Source organism: Scylla paramamosain, chromosome 26, assembly GCF_035594125.1.
Source record: "Scylla paramamosain isolate STU-SP2022 chromosome 26, ASM3559412v1, whole genome shotgun sequence".
In the NCBI taxonomy this organism is placed as follows: domain Eukaryota; kingdom Metazoa; phylum Arthropoda; class Malacostraca; order Decapoda; family Portunidae; genus Scylla; species Scylla paramamosain.
In genome coordinates, this window is record NC_087176.1 from 10,716,396 (window position 1) to 10,737,500 (window position 21,105).

General features: G+C 48.6%; 1 protein-coding gene across 7 annotated transcripts in view; it reads right to left on the minus strand.

Moving 5' to 3' along the window:
• LOC135113727 (uncharacterized) overlaps positions 1–21,105 on the minus strand; it is an 83,010-nt gene continuing 61,905 nt past the window's right edge. For 3 of the 7 annotated variants that reach the window (XM_064029260.1, XM_064029261.1, XM_064029262.1), the window contains exons 2-4: positions 19,132–19,958; positions 9,143–9,337; positions 1–1,740 (exon numbers count right to left, since the gene is read on the minus strand). In XM_064029260.1, coding sequence (XP_063885330.1) covers positions 145–1,740; positions 9,143–9,337; positions 19,132–19,926 — 2,586 coding nt within the window. In that variant the 5' untranslated portion in view covers positions 19,927–19,958 and the 3' untranslated portion in view covers positions 1–144. Of the gene's footprint in view, positions 1,741–9,142; positions 9,338–19,131; positions 19,959–20,165 lie in introns of all 7 variants that reach the window. The other 4 variants (XM_064029256.1, XM_064029259.1, XM_064029255.1 and 1 more) reach the window with 4 other exon arrangements.

Sequence of the window (21,105 nt, forward strand, 5' to 3'; positions counted from 1 at the left end):
ATCTTTGTTAGTACTATTATTATTCATATTACATCCAGTTGGCGAAAAAGAAATATTAGTTATTCTGTCTTTTATTAATCTCTCTCTCTCTCTCTCTCTCTCTCTCTCTCTCTCTCTCTCTCTCTCTCTCTCTCTCTTTCTCTCTCAGACTCGGGGAAATTTGTTGGGTCTGAGTCTCAGCGGCAGGGACCCAGATTTCTCCCACCAGGAGGGGAGAGGCGCCCCCCGCCAAGCCACGCTCTCCGTCGTCACTCCGCACGACGCTCCCTCTGCCAGACTCTTTCCAGGAACGTCCAGGGGATATGAAGGGTCTGGATGGACGGCTTCAGGGGAACTCGGCGAGGAAACTTCCTGGTTGGCAGAGAGAGGGGAAAAAATGGAAATGTGCTCACCCTTCCCTGAATCGCCACTGTCGCTAGAATGGGGTGAGTCCGGTGGAGGTGCCGTTGGGGACTGAGTGGCGGCAGCTTCAGACACTTCCTCCAGCTGTGGCGTGACAGACGATGAATGTGGGCTTGTGCGCGGTAGGGGATCAACGGAGGGAGGCTGGGAAGTGGAGGGGTCTGTCTGTGGTGCAGTGGTACGGGGAGAAGAAGGGGAAAGGGCCGAGACAGGAGGTGTGGCGACAGGAGAGGCGACGGCAAAAGGAGGGGTGATAGAGGTAGGGCTGGATGGGATGACTGCAGATCTGGTTAGGTTGACAGAGGCAGGGATGAATGAGATGACAGAGGCAAGGCTGGATGGGGTGACGGCAGGGATGGATGGGATGACAGAGGCAAGGCTTGATGGGGTAACGACAGGGCTGGATGGGGTGACAGAGGCAGGGATGGATGGGGTAACAGAGACAGGGATGGATGGGGTGACAGAGGCAAGGCTTGATGGGGTGACGGCAGGAATGGATGACGTAACAGAGACAGGGATGGATGGGGTGACAGAGAAAGGGATGGATGGGGTGACAGAGGCAGGCACGGATGGGGTGACAGAGGCAGGCACGGATGGGGTGACAGAGGGAAGGCTGGATGGGGTGACAGAGACAGGGCTGGAGTCGAGGCCTTGTTCAGGCCCGCTACTTTCCTGAGGGAGCGGACACTTGTGGTTCCTGAGTGACACCTTATGGGTGAAGGCGGCGCCGCAGGTGGAACACTGAAAGGGTCGCTCACCTGTGTGTAGCCTTAAGTGCACCTGTAGGTGGTCCCGCCTCCCAAAGGCGCGGCCGCAGGAGGGGCATTGATAGGGCCGTTCTCCTGTATGAGTTCGCACGTGGGACAGGTAGCGGTGCCGCCGACCCCGAGGAAAAACGCGGCTACAGGTGCTGCAGCGGTAATGGGCGGCTGAGGCGGAGGCGGTGGCAGGGCGTGGCTGGGCGGTGACCGGATACGTGTGGTCTCCAGAACATGACGCAGCCGCCGCCTCCTCAACGGGGCTGGGGGTGACTTTGTCTTGCTCGGAGTGTTCGGCGGCCTCATTCTGCCTGCCGCGGGGCAGGGCCAATAGCACGGGCTGAATGGCGCAGTACTGGGCCTGCTGGAGTCCGCTGGAGAGGAAGAGGGAAGAGTCCTCATCCATGTTCGCAGAGTATGCAACTTCATTCTGGGTGGCTGCCAGCGGAGAGGCACAACCGGACGATACTTCATCTGGCTCCACCTTGACAGTGGCACCATCCGGCACTTCACCTGGCTCCACCTTGACAGTGACACCCTCCGGCACGGGGCACGGGAAGCCCCTCGCTGTGGCTGAGTCCTGTGCATGGGAGCAGCTGCGTTGAGACCTGAACCATCACCACCCTCATTACTACTACTACTACTACTACTACTACTACTACTACCACCACCACCACTACTACTACTACAACTACTATTTCTGCCACTACTGCAAATGCTCCAAGTACTGCTGTTATTTTTGATCATTCTAATCTTTCCCCTCTTAATAAAAATTATGATTATTTTTTGCCCTTGTCCTGCTTCTCCTCCTTATGTTGTTAATAGTGGTGTTGCTCCTCCTGCTGCTACTACTTCTTCTACTACTACTACTACTACTACTACTACTACTACTACTACTACTACTACTACTACTACTACTACTACTACTTCTGCCACCACCACCACCACCACCACCACCACTCACACTGTTGCTGATACACTACAAGAGCGACACCACCACCATCATCATCATCACCACCACCACCACCACCACCACCACCTCGGCAACCACCAGAGGGAAATACCAAAATCCGGGTCGCTCCTGGAAGCACAAATTTATTCTCTTTCAGAAATAGGATTACAAACGATGAGCCGCAAGCCCCCCGCCCCCCAGCCCGCACGCCCTCGAAAGTGACGATTATGGAATGTTAGTTACCAACGTGCCCCCCACACACTGGAATGCCACCTGTGCTGAGACTGGAATGTTGACTGGCGGAGGTGGAATGAAACAGGAATGGCTCCCAACATTGCACTAAACATCCCTGGAAGTTGATGCGACGTTATGGAACTTCTCTGGGAAGACACCGGGGAATGTGTGTGTGTGTGTGTGTGTGTGTGTGTGTGTGTGTGTGTGTGTGTGTGTGTGTGTGTGTGTGTGTGTGTGTGTGTGTGTGTGTGTGTGTGTGTGTGTGTGTGTGTGTGTGCGCGCACGTAAGTTGAGGACGGGTATGCTAGTAATTAATATTAAGTACAACTCTACCTTGTTTGAATGATAGTAGGATATGTGTTCATAGTGTGTGCGTGAGGCTGGCATGGCGTTAAGTACATCTTCTGAGTGCTGGTGTGTGTGTGTGTGTGTGTGTGTGTGTGTGTGTGTGTGTGTGTGTGTGTGTGTGTGTGGGCGCGGGCGCAGGCGTGGGCGGGGGCGGGGCGGGGCGGGGCGCGCGGCACTTGAGCAAGGCGCCCGGGCAGAGAAGCGCCTCTGTACCTTCAGATACACAAAATAATTTCTCGCCCCCCACAGCCGCCTCGGCCGCGGGGGAGGGACACGCCGCAGCACACCCTCCGCGGCGGAATAAAAGAAATCTTCAAGAACTACTTGTCTTTGCTACGTAACATGCGCAGGACGGGCCTCAAGCGTCGCCCTACTGCGCACGTCGATCCCCTCTTGTACGCTGGTTGGTTGCTAGTTACGTAGTAATATATCGCAACTTAATTGCTAGGAAACCTCCAGTACAAACTTTATCATCTGGTACAAACTTGCTTAGGGGTGGGTGGTCTGGGGAGCATAACTGTTATTATTAATATTATTTATAATATATAATGTATATACCGAGTATAAAGGCATCATACAGGGTAGTGTTTGGGGTCCGCTTTTTTTTAGGCAGCTTTCTTTCACGCACTCATTCTCTCTACCTCACTCACTTTCTCTCGCTCACTCACTTAGGCAAAAGATGGATATAAAAAGTGTAGGGAAATACAAATAAACACATTTTCCTGACTGCCCTTGCTTCCCACGCACTCAAGACAATAACGAAATAATATTATCAATAATAAAACACTTTACATAAATAATAGTAATGTTTCGCCAGAATGCAGGGGAGACAGTCCTGTGTTTACACCGCCCACGTGGTTTTGTTTACATCAAGGCAACCGACCACGTGGGTTTGTTGACATTGAGACAACCTATCACGTGGGTTTGTTTACATCAAGGCAACCGACCACGTGGGCTTGTTGACACTGAAATAACCGAATACGTGGGTTTTGTTTACATCAAACAACCAACCACGAGGTTTGTTTACAAAGAAAATAATAATAATGCAGTTTGCTTGCAGAGTCAACCCATTACGGTACACAACCCACCAAATTTTTCTCAATCGTCTCACCGATAACTTTAGGAAAGCACAAGGTTCTGCGGTAACTACATGAACACAAAGGGCAACTGGCGACACTTTCTCCCCTGCAGAAGGCGGCCACGAGGCAAGAACTGAGATCGCTGACTTAGAAAGGGTGCTCTTGGAAACAACTTAAATGCTAACTTGAGGTGCAAAGGTGATACAGGTGCCACTGTACACAGGTCAAGGTAAAGGTGTGGGCTGGATCATCCCCCTCCCTCCCTCCCTTCCTTCCTCAGCCTCTATCTCTCTTTCTCTCACTGTCTTCCATCTTCCTCCTCCAACCCATTACCTCCATCCTTATCTTAACTTTACTACGTACCATCGCCTTCGCCTTCCTTTTCTCCACCTTAATCTAACTACTGTAACTGCTTGTCTCCACTAAGTACTTCCATAGGTTACTTCATCTAATCTCTCTTTCTCTCTCTCTGCTCAGGTTTACCGTTACATTCATTCCCCCAAGCATTGCACTTTCGGTAAACTCAATTCACACTTAGTCCATTACTCATCTAAATTATTGATAACTTCCTCCACCTGCAAAGTGTTTCATCCCACGTGTTCCTCCACCTCCACTAATCTCCATCCACTAATCTAATCCACATGCTCTCTCTCTCTCTCTCTCTCTCTCTCTCTCTCTCTCTCTCTCTCTCTCTCTCTCTCTCTCTCTCTCTCTCTCTCTCGCCACCGACTCCCTTTCCTACACGAGTGCAGTCCAGACATCTGTGTGTGTGTGTGTGTGTGTGTGTGTGTGTGTGTCACGGTTCTCCAGTCACTAACTCTGCCATTATAACTGTACTCGCACACACGCACACACGCGCGCACACGAGCGCGCGCACACACACACACACACACACACACACACACACACACACACACACACACACACACACACACACACACACACACACACACACAAAGTCCGGTGCTAACATAAATGTACAAATAACATGAGGAACAACCTAACACTTTGATATAAATGCATTAACAAACTATTAAAAAAGGAGAGGGAAAAAATTATACGTCCCTCTCTCTCTCTCTCTCTCTCTCTCTCTCTCTCTCTCTCTCTCTCTTTATGTGTTTCGACAGGGGAGAGAGAGAGAGAGAGAGAGAGAGAGAGAGAGAGAGAGAGAGAGAGAGAGAGAGAGAGAGAGAGAGAGAGAGAGAGAGAGACGAATTGCACATTGAGGCTCCACCGTTCACGTGAGATTCTTAGGACCGGGTTATAATGAGACGCTTCTAGTATACCCGGGTTGTGAAACGGTAACAGTGCTGTGCGGGAGGAGGAGGAGGAGGAGGAGGAGGAGGAGGAGGAGGAGGAGGAGGAGGAGGAGGAGGAGGAGGAGGAGGAGGAGGAGCCGCACAACACCGTCACGTGAACACCTGACCTTTCCCTTCCAAATACAAGGTCAAGGTCAATTTCTTCTCCACCTGATAGGTCATAAATCTATATATTATAAAGAAAGAACAAATCTATAGAGAGAAAAAAATAAATAAACACGTTAATAATAAACCACTTGGAATTAAACGTAAAACTTAATGGATAAAACAAAGAGGAAATAAAAATAACGAATGTCTAATATAAAGGTGCAACTTATGACTTAATTAAAGATTCCCCTATCACAGTTTGTGTCGTAGAAAATGAGAGCGAAGTACAAAAAGCCAAAAAAAAAAAAAGAATAATAACAATAATTAATAATGATGAGAACACAATAGAATTAATAAATACATGCAACAAAACACACGCCAGGAATATCAGAAACAAAATCACTGATATTTTGCCTTAACTTGAGGAATGTGTGATGGGAAAGTAGGAGGAGAGGGAGGGAAATGATATATGTACACAATACATAAAATACACACGTCTTGAACGGCCCGTCTCACACACTGACACACACACACACACACACACACACACTGACGCGAACACACACACACACACACACACACACACACACACACACACACACACACACACGGGCCTGCAGGGAGGGAGGGAGGAACAAGCAACTTAAGTACACGGTTGTAACTTTGGTTCATGTTCTTTGGGTGACGTTTTTTGTCTTCATCTTTGTCGCTGCTGCTGCTGATGATGATAGGATGGTGTCGTCCACGGAGCGCCGCGCATACCTGCCACATGCTACTGTGGGGTGGGAGGGAGGGGGAGAGGGAAGGGGGCTAGGGGTGGGGAACCTGGTTAGTGAGTTAGGTGTTAGGTGTTAGTGCTGCGGGCTGCGCTAAGTTGGTTTGCAGTCACCAAGGGAAGGTGCGAGGCCGCGGCCAGCCAGGCGTGGGAGGTGGAGGGCGTGGAGGCCGGGCAGAGGGGCGCGCACACTCCGTCTATTTCTCCTCTTAATTTTCCTTCGTCTCCTCCTCTTCCTCCTCTTTATCCAGGACGGCTTGCTTCCAGGGTCACCGGAAGCCGCCGCTGCCACCTCTGCCAGTCCGCCCACGCCCCCGCCCTCGCCGGTGCCACGCCCTCACGCCAGGGTGGTGGCCGAGGTGTTGATCATGAGGTTGAGGTCACCCTCCTCCGAGTGGTGGGGGTGCGAGGCCACGATGTGCTCCTTGAGGCGGTACTTGCGGTTGAACCCTTTCTGGCAGATGGGGCACTTGAAGCTGTTGGGCGCCGTGTGCAGCCGCTCGTGCCTCCTGCAGGTGCCCGTCTGCGTGAACCGCTTGCCGCAGTACCGACAGGGGTAGGTGAGCTTGTCCCGCGTGGGTCCCCAGCACATCCTCGCTATAACACGCCGTCTGCAACCACCGCACTCACGTCACCACCACCACCGCCACCACCACCACCACTCCCTCAGTCTACACCGTCTGTCTAGCTGCACCCGCGCGCCACCACGTGAACTGCTACTACTACTGCTACTGCTACAACTATCACCATTCAAACAAATTCACCAAGCAAATCCATTCTCTCTATATATACGATTTTTTTTTCTTCTCGATCCTAATACTAAATTCTTTGTTTCTCCAGCCCATTCCTCTTCACCTGCTCTTTTCCCAGCTTCACCTTTCCTCAACTCAGCTCCTGAACGTCATTTTACCTGGATAATTTCTCAGTATAAATTATCCCTTTCATGGTTATGTTTAGTGACTCTCTCTCTCTCTCTCTCTCTCTCTCTCTCTCTCTCTCTCTCTCTCTCTCTCTCTCTCTCTCTCTCTCTCTCGTTCTGTGTCTATTTTTAACGCCTTGTTGACGTCTTTTCTTGCTTTCTATCAGCTTCATCCTATTTATTTTTACATTCTCTCTCTCTCTCTCTCTCTCTCTCTCTCTCTCTCTCTCTCTCTCTCTCTCTCTCTCTCTCTCTCTCTCTCTCTCTCTCTCTCTCTCTCTTTCTCTTTCTCTGGGTGGCGCGCGGGAAGGTTAGTCAGCTGGCCAGACATACCAAAGCTCCCTAACTAACTAGGTTCAATAGGCAGTTAGTGAACAAAATACTGCAAAAGCTTCAAATAAAAGGACCGAAGTGGAACAGAAATTATATTACTGTCACTAAACAATGCAAAAAAAGTTAGTGATTAAATTAAGGTTACTTTTGTTTTCAGTACGTTAAAAACTGCTTTGTATTAGTATTGTTATGATCAAACTAAGGTATTAATATGAAAACAATAAAAGTTACTAATGCCATACGGATATAAATATTAAACCTGATAAGAACTAGACAGGAAGGAAAGAAGGAAGGAATAAGGAGACACACAACAGAGGGGAAAATATTATATACACTGTTATACATATCATTCATTACTATTGCTGTTATCATCAACATAAACAAGAGTACCATCACCCATGCCTCGTCTCTCTCCTCCGCTTCTGCTGCTGCTTCTGTTGTTCTGATGCTTCTGCTTCTGCTACCAGGCAAGGCATGCAGGCACGGGAGGGGGAGAGGGGGAGGTAGGGGAAAAAGAGAGAGAGAGAGGTACAGAGGGAAGTGGGAGGAGGGAGGATACGTGAGGTGGGGAGAGATGTGGGTGTGGTGGCGAGAGAGAGAGAGAGAGAGAGAGAGAGAGAGAGAGAGAGAGAGAGAGAGAGAGAGAGAGAGAGAGAGAGAGAGAGAGAGAGAGAGAGAGAGAGAGAGAGAGAGAGAGAGAGAGAGTACAAAGGAGGGCGTAAGACATGGAAGACAGAAGGCAAGAGATGTGAGCGAGAGGTTTGGAGATAAGGCGAAGGGGGAGACGGAAAAAGGGAGGAGCGCTGGTGAGAGAAAGGAGAAAGAAGAGGAAGAGTAGATAGCAGGAGAAAGAGGGAGAGGAGAGAGGGAGAGGAGAGAGGGAGAGGGAGAGCAATGTGGCCTATCACATACTCGTACCCCAGCAGTTAAATCTTACAAGACTGATCTTTACAATAGGTCACGAGAGGAGGAGGAGGAGGGGGAGGAGGAGGAGGAGGAGGAGGAGAAACCAAACACAAGAGAAGGAGAGGGAGAGGGAAAGGAACGGGAGGGGAGGGGAGAGGTGGGAAGAGGGGATGGGAAGAGATGGAGAGGGAAGGAAGAGGTGGAGAGGAGAGGGGAAGGAAAAGGAAGAGAAGGAAAGAGGAAGGAATGGATGAGAAAGGGGAGTGAGGGGAAGGGAAGGGAAAGAGAAAGAAAGGGAGGAACGGGAAGGGGAGGAAAAGGAAAGGAAAGGGAGTGACGGGAGAGGTGGGAAAGGAAGGAAAGGGAATGGGAGGAATGGGAAGGGAAGGGGAGGAAAGAAAAGGGAAGGGAAGGGACGGGAAGGGGAGGAATGGGAAGGGAATGTATGGGAAGGGGAGGGGAGGGATGTGGTCTTCTAAAGGTTATTTTTCCATATAAAAATCGGTCATTTCCACACTCACCACAGCAAGGCGCCACCAAGCACAGCAGCAGCGCCAGAATGTTCCGGGTTCTTCTAAAGGGACAGTCTTGTTTTTAGGGCTGTACTCTCTCTCTCTCTCTCTCTCTCTCTCTCTCTCTCTCTCTCTCTCTCTCTCTCTCTCTCTCTCTCTCTCTCACTCGCTGCTATATGAACGAAAAGGAATAGCGAGAAAAACAATAAAATAATAAATAAAATAAATAAAATAAAATGATAAATAAGAAAACTCATTGATAGACAGAAAGGAGGGAAGGAGAGAGAGAGAGAGAGAGAGAGAGAGAGAGAGAGAGAGAGAGAGAGAGAGAGAGAGAGAGAGAGAGAGAGAGAGAGAGAGAGAGAGAGAGAGAGAGAGAGAGAGAGAGAAACTGAAACTGACGTAATTAGCAATCACACCCACCCATACACATACACACATACACCCCCCCTACACACACACACACACACACACACACACACACACACACACACACACACACAAACACACACACTCACCATGGAGCTGTCATCATTGTCCCCGAGTCCAGAGGTGGGATCGTCTGAAAAGGAGTTGGTTTCGTCAAGCGGGTCCTCTTCCTCCACCTTCACCTCGTGGGACGGCGTGGAGTTCCCTGAAGTGGCTGCAGCGACTCCCCCGACGCTCGACACCAGGTATACGGGGTGAGGCGAGTCCCCGCTTATGTATCCTTCCTGTAGGAGCGGCAGGAGGGGTTAGGTTGGGTCTGGTTAGGTGAAGTTATGAGGTGCGTTCGTGTGTGTGTGTGTGTGTGTGTGTGTGTGTGTGTGTGTGTGTGTGTGTGTGTGTGTGTGTGTGTGTGTGTGTGTGTGTGTGTGTGTGTGTGTGTGTGTGTGTGTGTGTGTGTGTTTGAGTTTATTTACAGAAGTAGTAGTAGTAGTAGTAGTAGTAGTAGTAGTAGTAGTAGTAGAAGCAGTAGTTTTTGTCTTGTTTTTGTCTATGCAAGTGAAGATGTACGTTTCCTGAAGTAAGCATGTGTGGGTGGCTGGGTGGATGGATGGGCGTGTGTTCTGCTCGTGTCTGTGTCATTCAAGCAAACATAGCAAAAATAGTTAATTACAGTCTTGTATCTCCTCATACTGACCACTATCTCATCATCATCATCATCTACCATTTCACTGCAGAAAAGAAGCATTCCCTGACCAGATTCAATAATTTCTGTCTACTGCCCGTATATTCCAGGTCACCCATCATTACAATCACAGCACCACCTCGTCCTCGCCCTGTTCCTCCTCTTCTGCCTCTCCGTCTAAGGGACAGCATTCCCAAACACTCAGGAATCTTATCTCCAACACTTTTAACAGTCTCTAATGGAAGTATTCTGGGGGATTTCAAGATTGCTTTCATGACGGTGGTGTTAGTTTGGCAAGGATTCTTCATCATCTTTCAAAAAATTTCAGATTATGAATTGGACAATCTCGAGTACTTTATTTTTTTTTTGGGGGGGAGGGAAGAAGGGGAACGGCATTATTTCTTTTTAATCTTTCTTCTTGATCGGGCTTACAAATGCGTAAAAAAAAAAAAAAATCTATAGTCAGTTGGAATCGGACACGTGAGAGCAAAGCGTTTCAAATCACGTGCCACGGAGAAATACGGAATGCCAAGACTCCCACACTCCTTCCTTCCTCTTCCTTCTTTCCCCTGCACCTTTATCATACAGAGGGAGCGGTGCCAAGGCCTAAGCAGTTATGTGTAGGCCTTTTTCTTCCTGCCCATCAGACTTTTCCTTTCTTAATCCCCTCCTTTGGTCTCCTTCCAAGTGAGAGAAAGATTTCCTCTCACCGGATTCATGACTTTTCTTAAATAGATGATTTTTTTCTTTTTTCTGTACAATTTTCTTTTTTTTTTTTTTTTGTATCTGTTCAAGTTTTTTTTTTCGTTTTTTTTTTCTTTACATATTGTTGTTGTTTTTATGTTTTGTTTAGATATGTGAACGTTTGACATTTTTGTTGGGCAAGGCATTGAATATTTATTTCTTGATTGTTTCTTTGTCTTTCATCGTGTGCGTGTGTGTGTGTGTGTGTGTGTGTGTGTGTGTGTGTGTGTGTGTGTGTGTGTGTGTGTGTGTGTGTGTGTGTGTGTGTGTGTGTGTGTGTGTGAGACGGTGCACACAACAACTACTACGCTACACATCTACAGCAACAACAACATCGATAAAAAAAAAAAAATAACAGTAATAATAATAATAATAATAATAATAATAATAATAATAATAATAATAATAATAATAATAATAATAATAATAAAGTGAACAGCAACAATAACAATAACAAAAAAAAAAAAATATAATGGTGGAAGTGGTGGAGACGACAGTAGTAGTAGTAGTAGTAGTAGTAGTAGTAGTAGTAGTAGTAGTTGCTGCTGCTGCTGCTGTTGTTGTTGTTGTTGTTGTTGTTGTTGTTGTTGTTGTTGTTGTTGTTGTTGTAGTAGTAGTAGTAGTAGTAGTAGTAGTAGTAGTAGTAGTAGTAGTAGTAGTAGTAGTAGTAACAGCAGCAGCAGCAGCAGCAGCAGCAGCAGTAGTAGTAGTAGTAGTAGTAGTAATAGTAGTAGTAGTAGTAGTAGTAGTAGTAGTGGTGGTAGTGGTAGGTGGTAGGGGGTGGAGGTAGTGGTAATAGTAGTAACAGCGGTGGTGGTGGTGGTGGTGGTAGGGTGGAGGTAGTGGTAATAGTAATAGTAGTAACAGTGGTGGTGGTGGTAATGATGGTGGTAGTGGTAGTAGTAGTAGTAGTAGTAGTAGTAGTAGTAGTAGTAGTAGTAACATCAGTAACACTAGTAAAAACGCAGTAACAAACGCAATTTACAACTCAATCAAATATAACGACAGACAAACACACAAATAAACGAACGTAAATAACACAACGAGAACCAAACAAAACACAAACAAACAAACAAAAGACGTACAAACACAAACGAAAACACGAACGACTAAACAAAACGAACGAACAAACAAAGAGCATTAGCAACAGTAGTAGTAGTAGTAGTAGTAGTAGTAGTAGTAGTAGTAGTAGTAGTAGTAGTAGTAGTAGTAGTAGTAGTAGTAGTAGTAATAATAATAATAATAATAATAATAATAATAATAATAATAATAATAATAATAATAATAATAATAATAATAATAGTAATAATAATAGTAATAATAGTGATAGGAAAGGTTACACTTACAATGAAGGTAGTTTTGCAGTCGTCTTGTCCTCTGTCCACCTCGATGACAGTGTGAGTCACCTAGAAGAGGTCTCTACGTGAATCACCTGAACATGACTCACCTTCCCTGCCTCTACCGCTTCCTTGACTCACTCTCACTTCCTCCTCGTAACTCATTTTCACCACCACTGCCTATGTACGGTAAGTAAAACATTCGGGGGTCATTTTCTTTCTTTGCATGATTCACTTTCATCTCCTGTGGCTAAATATTTACTCTGTGTCCTTTTCTCTTTGCCATGACTCACTTTCAACTCCGCTGCCTTCTTCTGAGTAATGCCCTCCATGTATGACTCACTTTCAACGTCATTCTTTACATTCTGACTCATTTTCGATAGTTCCCTATGGCAGACTCATTTGCTCTGCCATCTTCTATTTTTGCAAGTTATTCCACATCTTATTTAATCCAGGTTTTCGCTACGTTAATTTCGATTTTAATGCTTCTATATTTTGCCTGTTTTTTTTTTTTTTTTTTTTTTTAGCTGAGATTTACTTAATTTTCATCTGATGTCTTTCATTTAGTCTCTATATGTCTTTTTTTTGTCTTGTTCAATTTCTCGAGATTACTCACTTTCAATTTGAGTGCCTCCACAATCTGAGCCAGTTTCTATTTATCCATATAGCTAACAGTTTCATTTTCCCAGCCATCCGCTATTTACAAGTCATATTCATCTTATTTTTGTCATTTTCATCTTACATTTTCGCGGAATGATGCTACTTTTCTTACTTAACATGCCTAACTCACTCTCGCCCGCACCTGACACCCGCGGGCCACTTTCCCTCAGTCTCCAGCCAGTGATAATGAGTCATCTTCCTCGTCTCGTAACACAGTAATTTCCTCACTCCCAATATTTCCCTAACACATGTCACTCACTTTCTCTCTCTGCGAACATAATTACTTCACGTCACTTTCACTTTTTGTAATATGCAATATGAACCACCTAAATTACTCGCTCTCTCTCTCTCTCTCTCTCTCTCTCTCTCTCTCTCTCTCTCTGACATTTCACTAGAAGCGCAAATACACCATAACAACGACACGAAACGTACACAAGACAATTACATGACACGTACACGGACACGTACACAGAACAAAACGTACATAAAAATTACTCATTATTATTATTATTATTATTATTATTATTATTATTATTATTATTACTACTATCATTATCATTATTATCATCGTTATTTAGTGAGACAGAGAGAGAGAGAGAGAGAGAGAGAGAGAGAGAGAGAGAGAGAGAGAGAGAGAGAGAGAGAGAGAGAGAGAGAGAGAGAGAGAGAGAGAGAGAGAATACTTGAGGTAGGACATGGGAAACAAGAATGATCGATAAGTAGAAAGACCGCGAGAGAGAGAGAGAGAGAGAGAGAGAGAGAGAGAGAGAGAGAGAGAGAGAGAGAGAGAGAGAGAGAGAGAGAGAGAGAGAGAGAGAGCCAGGCGGGCAGGAGAGGGAGGCGCCCTTGGGTCAGTGTAAGTATTGATCGTGAGCACCGGGCAGTGAGGGGGGTGAGGGGGGCGAGGGAGGGGAGGCTGCTGACGCGTGCCAAGGGAGGCTGGTACTGTCCCCTTCCCTCCCTCCCCTACTTTACCCCTCCTCTTACCCTCCCCTACCCTTCCTCAGTCACAGAACACCTGGGTTTTCGATCATCCCTCCCTCCGTCCCTCCCTCCCTCACCCTCACTCTCTCACCTTGATACACCTGCGCCCTTACCCACTCCTTACCCCTCCCTCCCTCCCTCCCTCCCTCCTTCCTCTCCCTCATCACCATCACCACCACCACCACCACCACCACCACTACCACCATCAGCATATGCCACACACGCTTATCCAGTGTGTGTGTGTGTGTGTGTGTGTGTGTGTGTGTGTGTGTGTGTGTGTGTGTGTGTGTGTGTGTGTGTGTGTGTGTGTGTGTGTGTGTGTGTGTGTGTGTGTGTGTGTGTGTGTGTGTGTGTGTGTGTGTGTGTGTGTGTGTGTGAAGTATCATAAACGTGTAACAAAAATATATACATACACATGAAAAATGGTTGAGTTTTTGAAAATGTTTAAGTTGATTGGATTTTTGTTTGTTTCCTTTTTTTTTTCTTTTTTTTTCCGTCGTTGCTTCGGTTGTGTTACGTTGCACTAATCGATCTTTCCTATCGCAGCAAATTTCGTTCTTCTTGACAAGTTTGCCTCGAAGAGAATAAAAAGTTTCCCGATACTCGCCTTTATTTCAGCTTCAATCGTGACTGATTCTGGACGTGACATTTCCAGGCTTTGGTTCTCCCATCAATATTTACCTCCACCACGCCCTCAGCATGCACGCACACCACCGCATGCACTCAACACCCACGTGCATTCGTACACTCATCGCATACTCGCACACTCAGAACTTTCACACTCACCGCATACACTCACCGCTCACACACACTCACGCATTCACAATTTCACACACTCATCACGAACACTCACCATTCACACTCATACACTCGAGACAACCTCATCCCATAATTCATTTTATTTTTTTCTTTCTTCAATTTCGGACCGTCCCACATCAGAGATCGCCACCGGGGGGGGTTTTGATTTGCATAGGGATTTGGCAAAGGTTTCATGCAGGGTGCCCTTAATCACGCAGTCCTCCACATCTACCCTTGGACGGGGACTGGTTAACATTGGTTCGTGCCCTCGGTGGCTCGGAAAATTGAAGTGGGCAAGAGAAAAAGTCCCGAGCACAAGTGATTCCAACTAGGGACATCCTGCATGGTGCTACAACTAGGGGGAATGTCCAGGGGGAGGAAAGAAAGTGGCTATGAGGGGAATTTATCATGGGGAAAGTGTCCACTGGGGAATATGAGTTTATAACACATTCTCCACAAAAAGAAAACTGATAAACAAAACACAACAAAATAAATCCTTGTCAATGAAGTACAGGATAATATGAAATCCGCGAGAAAAAAAAATGCAGGTTACATGAAGAGGCAATGCCCTTTACAATACTTAAGTTGGGCATTCACTTAATTAAAGGGCCAAGAAGATCCGGCTGCATCCTACACTGACACGGATCAACAACTAGCTAACTCTCTTTTACGAATTGAACGAGTCGCTATTTTTTTTTTCTTTTCTTCTTCTAAAGGGGAGACGAAGGAAAAGTTATGTTTCTGTGCGAGTTAAATTTGTACCCTTGGCACTTAAAGGTTTCTGGACCCTTGAGGAGAACACTGGAGTCCGGACCCAGTTGTGCGGTGGCGGGGAGCCAAGCAAAGGGAGGCGGTGGGCAGGCTTCGACGGGGACAGACGTGGAGGGTGTGATGGAGGGCTGGGAGGGAGGATCAGGAGGGTAGAAGGGAGGGAATTCTCGTGGCAACAGCTCTTCCCTTCCCATGCCACCTCACAACGCGCGCGCACGAGCACACACACACACACACACACACACACACACACACACACACACACACACACACACACACACACACACACACACACACACACACACACACGTGGCGCCCTCCCTCACTGGTATAATCGATAGATTTTATATACAAAGCGACCCGGAGACCACCGTCACATGTTCCACTTGTCCTGGCGAGCACACACACACACTCGTACACACAAACACACACACACACACACACACACACACACACACACACACAAGGAGGCCGGGTCGTGAATGGAAAAGGTGTAAAAGCCACTAATGACGAACTTTTGAAGGTTTAGACACAGCACAAGAACGTCATCACCATCACACACTACTTTGTGGAGATGCGACAGTGGCGGCGGTGGTGGCGGTGGCGGTGGTGGTGGTGGTAGTGGACATGCCACGCCACGCCACTCCACGTCCTTAACTCCACGACCCTGTCCTCTTCCTCTTCTTCCTCCTCCTCTACCTCTTTACCCATCACAGTTTTTCATTTCCTCTAGTCTTCACAATAACCCACACGATGGAGAGAGAGAGAGAGAGAGAGAGAGAGAGAGAGAGAGAGAGAGAGAGAGAGAGAGAGAGAGAGAGAGAGAGAGAGAGAGAGAGAGAGAGGTTAGTCAGGGGTTTGGTGGTGGTGGAGGTAAGGGTGGAAAGGAGGACGAGGGGGCCACGGTGAGGTAGGCGGTGAGGGAAGGCGGGCGGGGGGCAGGGGGCGGCGGTGGGGCGGAGGGTGGGGGGCAAAGGGCCCGGGCGTACCCCTCGCCCCCACTAATCAATACTACCCACGCGAGGGGCCACGACTGGATGCCACGCCTACACACACACACACACACACACACACACACACATACACACACACACACACACACACATACACACGTGTACATGGACGCGTGCGCACGGCTACTATTACACACACACACACACACACACACACACCATGCCCACTTCTATGTCTTCAAGTCCTTATCTCTCTCTCTCTCTCTCTCTCTCTCTCTCTCTCTCTCTCTCTCTCTCTCTCTCTCTCTCTCTCTCTCAACAACCCAAAATCGTCACCCAAAGGCTTCCTCAACAACACAAGAAGAGGCAACCCCCCCACCCCCACTCTATCCTCCTTCACTCAACACTATCACGTGGTTATTGAAATGCCACCCCAACCTTACCCCCCAACACACACACACACACACACACACACACACACACACACACCTGTACTCTCTCTCTCTCTCTCTCTCTCTCTCTCTCTCTCTCTCTCTCTCTCTCTCTCTCTCTCTCTCTCTGAAAATAAGTGAATTATCAATAAATATACAAGTCTAAAACAAGTGTTGGGAATCGTGAAGCTGAACTGTTGTGCCCTCTCTCTCTCTCTCTCTCTCTCTCTCTCTCTCTCTCTCTCTCTCTCTCTCTCTCTCTCTCTCTCTCTCTCTCTCTCTCTCTCTCTCGTAATTAACACTGTATAATGGCAGTGGATATATAACACTCCAGATAAACACAATATAAAAAAAGTAAAAAAAAAAAATAAAAATAAACAGATAAAAAAGAGAAACACGAAGCTAAAGACGACGACGACGACGACGACGACGACGAGGAGGAGGAGGAGGAGGAGGAGGAACTAAACCCCGGATGCTGAAGTGAACAGATGAACAAACCAAAACACACACACACACACACACACACACACACACACACACACACAATCTCTGCGTCATACCACTTCTCTCCCTCCCTCCATCCCTGCTTCCCTCCCTTCATCACCCTGCTGGAGGAAAAGTGCGGGAGGGAGAGAGAGAGAGGCGGGGGGCGGGGGGCGGAGGGAAGGGAGCGCTAGCCCCTCCATTACTCCCACTGGACGGAGAGAGAGAGGGAGAGGGAGGGAGAGGGAGGAACGCTACCAGTGCCCTTCTCTCCCTGCCTCTCCCTCCTTTCCTCTCCCTAATAATCGATACTACCCACCTCCGGCCAGTGGATCGAAAAGCAACGGAGGAGGAGGAGGAGGAGGAGGAGGAGGAGGAGGAGGAGGAGGAGGATGTTGGCAGGTCGAGGCTAGTTGGCAGGGCTCTGGAAAGGGTGTGGCAGTCTTGGTTTATCTGGAAGAAGGGCTGGCAGAAACTAGGGCAGCGTCAGGAGTCAGGAAGGGGCGGCAGGGATGATACGGTCGAAAAAGGGGTTGGTAGAGGGGCGAGAGAGGGGTGCTTCTGGCAAGGGGGGAGGCGTCAGTAGGGGTGAATAGCTGATTATACATGTAATGGAGCCTGGCACGGGTAGGAAGGGGACAGGAGGGGAATGAGTGAGCGGCTGGGAGACTGAGGACTGTGGGTAATGTATGTGCAGGGTGACTTGATGCATAGGGGGTAGGGTACAGGGAATAGAATGCAGTCTGAGAGGCGAGAGGCGGTGTGAAGCGTGTGTAGGGTGCAACGCTGGGGAAACGGGAGGTTAAAGGGTGTAGGAAGGAGTTCTGCAGGGCGGCAGGCAGGGTGACAGAGGAATAGAGTGTCCTTTAAGATATGTAGGGTGAAAGTGGTGGAGTGTATGCATGTTCTCCTTGGTAGGGTAGGAATGGCAGGGGGTGTAAGATTATGGCAGGGTGACAGTGTGGCAAGGGAGTGTGTGTTCTCTAAGATTTGACAGGGTGTGTGCTCTGTAAGATGGGGCTTGGCAGGGGAGCGTGGCAGAGGAGTGTATAAGACAGGGCTTGGCAGGGGAGAGTGGCAGGGAAGCGTGGAGTACGACAGGAGTTGGTAAGGGAGCATGGCAAGGGAGTGTGTTCTTAAGGCAGGGCTTGGCAGGGCGGAGTAATTATCGTTTGAGGTATTTACTTAACTGTTGATTTCCGGGAGCCTGAATCTCTCTCTCTCTCTCTCTCTCTCTCTCTCTCTCTCTCTCTCTCTCTCTCTCTCTCTCTCTCTCTCTCTGTCATTGCACCACATGTTATTCTCTTGGCGTCACTGTAATAATTTCATCTGACTGGAGTAAACACTTGAATCAGCTGACGAGGAGCGTGGTGGCCGAGGCTCCCCGAGACTGGCGACGCGAGGGAAGGACGAGCAGGACACCACATGATATACCTCTACAAGTTTTCCTTAACTTTTTTACTTCAATGTGAGATTAGGTATGGTAAGACGCTAATATGTTGTTGTCGTTAACGGTATCAATGTTGCTGCTATTATTATTGATGCTATTATTATTATTATTATTATTATTATTATTATTATTATTATTAGTAGTAGTAGTAGTAGTAGTAGTAGTAGTAGTAGTAGTAATAGCAATAGTGATAGCAGTAGTAGTAGTAGTAGTAGTAGTAGTAGTAGTAGTAGTAGTAGAAGTAGTAGTAGTAACATTTTAAAATGCCCTATCTTTCTCTGGCATTTATTTAGCTTATTTATATTTCTATACTAAATCTGAGGAACAGATTAAATCTACAATACGTATAATTACTGATAAATGACGTGACAACCCATAAGACGAAACTGAGGAGGAGGAGGAGGAGGAGGAGGAGGAAGAGGAAAAGGAGGAGGAGGAGGAGGAGGAGGAGGAGGAGGAGGAGGAGGAGGAAAAGGAGGAGGAGGAGGAGGAGGAGGAGGAGGAGGAGGAGGAGGAGGAGGAGGAGGAGGAAGAGGAGGAGGAAGAGGAGTGTTACAGCATTGTGGGGGGCGGCCTCGCGACTCTGCGGTGGCGGCGCGGGGGCAGAGGGTGGTGGACGCGAGGGCGGCCGAGTGCCAGCAAGGCGGGGCGGACAGGGGAGCGGCGAGGAGGGGACGGGGACGAGAGAGGTGCCGGATTGAAGAAGACTCTTCCTAAGAGTCCAGACTAAAAGGGGCATGCGGGGAGGGCTGTGGGGGGTGAGGAAGGGGCGTGGAGGCACTCACCTTCTTGCGGTCCTTCGGGGGCGTGGAGGCGTCGGTGGTGGGTGAGGAGTTGGTGGTCTCGGGCGTGGGCGGACTGACGCGAGCGTTTTGGGCGGCGTGGGCGGCATGCGCAGCGTTCTTCATGACGGTGGCGGCGAGGGTGATGGGCGTAAGCAGACCAGGCACGGGCGTCACCAAGCCGGGGGGCGTGGCTAGCGGCTTCATCTTGGGCAGGATGCGAGGCAGGTCCTCCAGGGACTTGAATTTCTTAGCGGCTGGCGGCGGGGAGTCGCCGGCCCCGACGGTGGGCACCAGCGCGCCCCCAAGAGCGGCGCCCACCGCGGGGGTGCAGGCGTTGAGCGCGGGCTGGGGCTGCTGCTGGTGCTGCGCCTGCTGCATGCCGGAGGAACAAAACTTTCTCTCCATGGCCTCCAGGATCTTGGAGGTCTCCTTGTGCCTCTCGGAGGAGTCCGACAGGCCCTTGATCTGCAGACTCTCAGCGGTGCGCAGGAACGAGGACAGGTCATGCTGATGCACGTTGATCTCGCCGCGGTACATGAAGCTGAGCAGCGCCTCCATGTCGCCGGCACGCACGTCCCGCATGAAGATGATGGGGTGCTTGCAAGGGTTGCCCAGGAACAGCGCCTGGAAGTAAGGGCTGCACGCTGACAGGATCACCTTGTGGGCAGCGAAGGTACGCCCATCACAGGCGAGGGTGACGTCCGTGAAGGCCTCCTGCTCGTACAGCTGGTCGAACACCGTCACCAGGTTGGTCTGGTGGTTGTTCCACTTGAGCAGGAACCGCTCCGCCTCCATCCTGCCGCTACCCGCCGGGCCCCGCGCTGCTCCTGAAACATGCACCTTGTCAGCCACCAGCCTCTCTCTCTCTCTCTCTCTCTCACACACACACACACACACACACACACACACACACAGCGGTAATTGCAGAAAGCCCGTTTGTTCACACACGGCAGCCGGAACAAACATCACAACAACACGTTCCAACTATTTTCACTGAATTATTCTTACACACACACACACACACACACACGTACCCAATGTGCACCAAATGAGTGTCATGGCAGGAGCGGGGAACCACAGGTTCAAAATTTCAGTGATGAAGCCTCAGATTCACTAAATGCTTCAGACACTTTCAATGACCCCTGAAGTGAAGCGTTCGAAGCTTCGGGAACAACACTGTCCATGAAAAATGAGTCGAGAGAGAGAGAGAGAGAGAGAGAGAGAGAGAGAGAGAGAGAGAGAGAGAGAGAATAATAGGGAAAGTGAGGCAGAGACAGGGAGAACAGAGGCAAGGACAGAGGAACGAGAGAGGCTATGATGGAGACGGAGAGAGGGACAAAAGTAGAGAGGGCAAGGGACAGACAAGGGACAAGAAGGGATAGAGAAAGAGAGGAAAGGAGAATAAGAACCAGATAGAGAGAGTCAGGGATAAAGATAGATAAATTCAATGATCACAGACAGAGTTTACAGGTACACAAGCAGGGAAAGACAGGAAAGATAAGGAGAGGGATGGTGAGGCTGGAATGAAAAAGAGGCAGGAGAGAGAACGAAGGGAAGGGTGAAACTTGTATAAGGAGAGAAGAGCTAATGACAAGGAGGGTGAGGTTGGTATAAGGAAGAGGAGGAGAGATAAGAACAAGGAGGGTAAAACTAATATAAGAGGCGGGAAGGCTAAGGACAGGCAGGAATAAGGCAAGGAGATTAAAGAGAGGTGAAGGACAGTGAAGGGACAACAGCACACGCAGAATACCGGGCTGACCCACACGCGACACACTAATGCAGCTCTTCTACGGACTCCCCGATGCGCTTCACACCAGGAAAACCAAACAGAAACCTAATATTAGATTCTCCACGCTCTCATTACCCCGAGGTGCTTGGATGGGAGGAAGGGGGCGGGGCTAAAGGACATCACAAACACATACCTTACTATCACAGGAGGCAACATACAATATACCATCATTAACCTGCACTTCT